Source organism: Hyperoodon ampullatus (genome assembly GCF_949752795.1).
Source record: "Hyperoodon ampullatus genome assembly, chromosome: 2".
NCBI classification, from domain to species: domain Eukaryota; kingdom Metazoa; phylum Chordata; class Mammalia; order Artiodactyla; family Ziphiidae; genus Hyperoodon; species Hyperoodon ampullatus.
Window position 1 is genome coordinate 10,558,124 of NC_136915.1, and position 4,357 is coordinate 10,562,480.

Below are 4,357 nucleotides of genomic sequence, written 5' to 3' on the forward strand. Positions count from 1 at the left end.
GGAGTTTTATGGTTTCAGGCCTTACATTTAAGTCTTTAATCCATTTTGAATTTAGTTTTGTATTTGGCATAAGAAAGTGGTCTAGTTTCATTCTTTTGCATATAGTTGTCTAATTTTCCCAACAGCATTTATTGAATGGACTGTCTTTTCCCTGCTGTGTATTCTTGCTTCCTTTGCCATTGATTAATTGACCATATGAACATAGGTTTATTTCTGGACTCTCTGTTTGATGGAAGTTCCATCTATGTGTCTATTTTAGTGTCAGTACCATATTGTTTTGATTACTTTAACTTTGTAGTATAATTTTAAGTCTGGGAGCATGATATCTCCAGCTTTGTTCCTTTTCAAGATTGCTTTGGCTATTCAGGGTCTTTCATGGTTCTGTACAAATTTTAGAATTATTTTTTGTAGTTCTGTGAAAAATGCCATTGGTATTTTGATAGGGATTTTTTTAAATCTGTAGATTGCTTTGGGTACAATGGACATTTTAACAATACAGATTATTTAAATCCTTGAGCACGATGCATCTTTTCATTTATTTGTGTTGTTTTCTATTTCTTTCCCCAATGTCTTACAGTTTTCAGAGTATATGGTTAAATTTATACCTAGGTATTTTATTATTTTTGATGCAATTGTAAATGGGATTGTTTTCTTTTCTCTTTTTTTGTTTTACTCAAGATCTTTTTATTCCCCCTTTGCCATCTTTTCTGCAAACCCCTTGGGTTCAGACTGGAAGAAACTGCACATCCACCCTTCTAGATGTAGGCCAACCCTCGGGCTGCAGGGTAGAAGGCAAAGACCACCACCCGGACACCCCCTGGGGGGACCCACAGTGTAGCTGGAGAGAACAGCCTGGGAAGGCTTCCTGGGGGAGGTGAACAGAGGTGGTGGGAGGGAGAAGGCCTGCTGCTCTGAGAACCAGACCCCTGCATCTGGGATCCAAGCAGCTCTGCCAGGGAATTTGTGGGCCTATGGGCACTTCAGGGATGACAGGAAAGAGGCCCTTGAGTCTCAGAGGACTCCACATGGCCCCTCTGCCCACCGGCTCAAGAGAATGTTGTAGAACACAGACATGGCTTCTGGGCCACCCTACTCACTCCGGGGACTGGGGGGCATGGCCAGTGGGAGGGGCATCACAGAGGGGCTGGGGGCCTCCCGGTCAGCATCAGGATCTGGGTGCCCACTGGCCGGCACAGTGGCCAACTCCAGTGCCCAGAATAATCTGAGAAGGGGCTTCGTGGTGGGGTGGTTTCATCTCAGAGGCCATCCAGGGCTTGCCGGACAGGGGCATCCAGGGAGGCGGCCATGTGGATGGAGACACCAAGGGCACCGATGCTGGTTTCCCAGCAGTCAAATCCACAGCTGGTCAGCGCCTGCTTCATGGCCTCCACCTCTGGCCGCTCCAGATCTGGCCTGAGAAGCGTGATGCCACAGCCCCCGCCACCTGCACCAGTGAGCTTGCTGTGCAGTCCGTGGGCCATGGTCACCTGGCACAGCCGGTCCAGTGAGGCATGGCCCACACCGAGGGCATTCAGATGGTGCTGGTTCATGTCTATGAGCTTCTCCAGCACGAGGTAGTGCTCTGGGGCCGGGGCCATCTCCCCTAGCACCCGCTCGCACTCCAGGGAAATGGCATCTATGGAGGTCAGGAGGGGGGCCACAATCTCTGGGAACTTCAGCAGCCTGCTCCTGACGCCGGCCACCAGGGCCTTGGTGCTGCGAGGGACTCTGGTGTTGATTAGCAGGATCTTTAGATCTGTTGGCCTCTTTAAGGATGAAATCTTCCCTTGCTGGTATTGGAGTGCTCCTCCCCAGGTACTGACAGCGTTGTCCACTCTGGAGGGGTTCCCGTGAACCACTCTCCCCCCCGGAAGGCCCACTTGTTAATTAGTTCCAATTTCTCCTCGGTCCACCTGCTGGCGGCCTCGCCATCCTTCAGTGGGTTTGGGATCTCCTTGCACGCAGTCAGGAGGGCAGCCACCAAACACATGGAGTAGGTGGCACTGGAGCTGAGGCTGGCCCCGGTGGGCAGCTCCGACCACACGGTGACATCCAGGCTGGGCAGGGCTCTCTGACTCTGGCAGATGGACAGGTACAAGTAAAGGAAGGACAGCACAGCCAGGTGCTCGTTGTCAGCACAGTCCTCGGGGAAGCCCACTACCTCCTTCAGCTTCTCCACTTGCTCCAGGGTGAGTGCTGTGATGTCACCTTGCTTCAGAAAGCTGGTGTCCAGCATCAGAAGCTTGGCCACATCCCAGGCCCGCTTGATGCCAATGTTGGGTAAGTTGAGGCCCACTTTCCCATTTCTGTGGGGCTGAAACTGGAGGAATGTTCTCAAGTTCAAGGCCACAGCCAGTGCTACCTTGCCATGGACCATGGCATGCTCTCCATGAAGGATGACTTTCCCTGGAGCAGACACTAGCAGGACTTCTGACAGCATGGCTCCTGGGAGTCCTGTCGCCACAGGCCCTCTGCTCCCGAGCCCGAGCCTGAGCCACTCCAGGACTCCATCCCCAAGCTCGTGGGCAGCGGTGGGGAAGACTGGGGGTGTTTTCTTAATTTCTCTTTCTGATAGTTCATTTTTTTTGGTGAAACCTTTGGTGTTTTCTATATGTAGTATCACATCTTCTGCAAATAGTGACAGTTTTACTTCTTCTTTTCCAATTTGTATGCCTTTTATTTCTTTTTCATACCTAATTGCTGTGGCTAGGACTTCCAATACTAGGTTTACTAAAAGTGGTGAGAGTGGGTATCCTTGTCTTCTTGTTCCTGATCTTAGAGGAAAAGCTTTCAGCTTTTCAGCATTGACTATTATATTAGTTGTGGGTTTGTCATATATGGCCTTTATTAGGTTCAGTTCTGTTTCCTATACACCTGCTTGTTGAGAGTTTTTTTAATCATAAATGGATGTTGAAACTTGTCAAATCCCTTTTCTGCATCTATTGGGATGCTCATATAATGGTTATCCTTTGTTTTGTTAATGTGGTGTATCACATTGATTTATTTATGGATGTCAAAACATTCTTACATCCCTTGAATGAATCCCACTTGATCATGATGTATGATCCTTTTAATGTATTGTTGAATTTGGTTTGCAAGTATTTTGATGAGAATTTTTGCATCTATATTCATCAGGGACATTGACCTATAATTTTCTTTTTTTTTTTTCTTCATACTATTGTGGTAGGAAGAGGTGCTTGAGATTTCAGTCTGCTTAAATTTATGGTGACTTGTTTTGTGGCCTATCATGTGATCTATTCCGGAGAATGTTCCATGTGCATTTGAAAAGAACATGTATTCTGCAGCTTTTAAATGGAATGTTTTATTTATATATATATTATATATATATAAAATATATAAATATTTTAAATATTTATATAATTATATATATAAATATATTTTATATTTATATAATTATATATAAATAATTATATATATATAAATATATAATTTATATATATATATATATATATATATATATATATATATGGAGAGAGAGAGAGAGAGAGAGTCCATCTAATATAATGTGTTGTTTAAGGCCAGCATTTGCTTATTAATTTTCTGTCTGGATAATGTATCCATTGATGTAAGTGGAGTATTAAAGTCCCCTACTATTATTGTGTTATCAATTTCTCCCTTTATTTCTGATAATATTTACTTTTTATATCTAGGTGCTCCTATGTAGAGTGCATATTTCTCTGCCCTCTCATTTTGTTTGACCTTCATTTTGTGTTTCTATAAATTAGGCAAAAAAGCTACTCTCCTGGTCTTGAAGGAGTGGCCTTGTATGGAAGTGTCCCCTGTATAGACTGCTTGTAACTGGTGGCTTTGACATGTGTCTGGGGCTGAAATGGGCCTGTGCCAGGGGAAGTCCCTTAGGGGCAGTGTGCCTGAGGCCACTTTGGCAGAAGGCTGGAGCTGGAGTGGGTGTGGGCCAGGGGAAGTCCTGGAAGGACTCAAGCAATGGTGCTCACCGGTACCTCCTATCCTGGAGAAGGCTCCTTGCCCATTTGGCAGAAGCTCTAAGGTTAGTAAATGGATTTATTTCCCCTCTAGTCTAGGTGCCCTTTAAACTGTTGTTTTCTCACTGTGTCCCAGTGTGGGTGAGTCTGAGTTCAGCTCCTCAGCAATATCCCTCCTTACCATAGGTCACTGAGTCAGGAGTGGGGTTCCTGTGGATACCATGTCTCTGTCTTTCCTACACATTTCTATGTGGTCCTTCTACAGGCAGTAGCTATTCAGTCAGTCCTCAGGTTTTCTTCTGGAGGAATTGCTCTACATTTAGGTGTAGATTCAGTGTGTCCGTTGGAGGAGGTGAGCTCAGGGTTTCCTATACTACCGTCTCAGACCCTTCCTG

General features: G+C 45.5%; 1 protein-coding gene across 1 annotated transcript; it reads right to left on the reverse strand.

Annotated features, from left to right (window-relative positions):
• Positions 1–1,256: 1,256 nt before the first annotated feature.
• Positions 1,257–2,440, reverse strand: LOC307048838 (mevalonate kinase-like; the record flags this gene model as incomplete). Its single annotated transcript, XM_079698073.1, is given in 2 exon segments — positions 1,257–1,864; positions 1,867–2,440. Coding segments are annotated over 2 exon segments (1,182 nt in total).
• Positions 2,441–4,357: the final 1,917 nt, after the last annotated feature.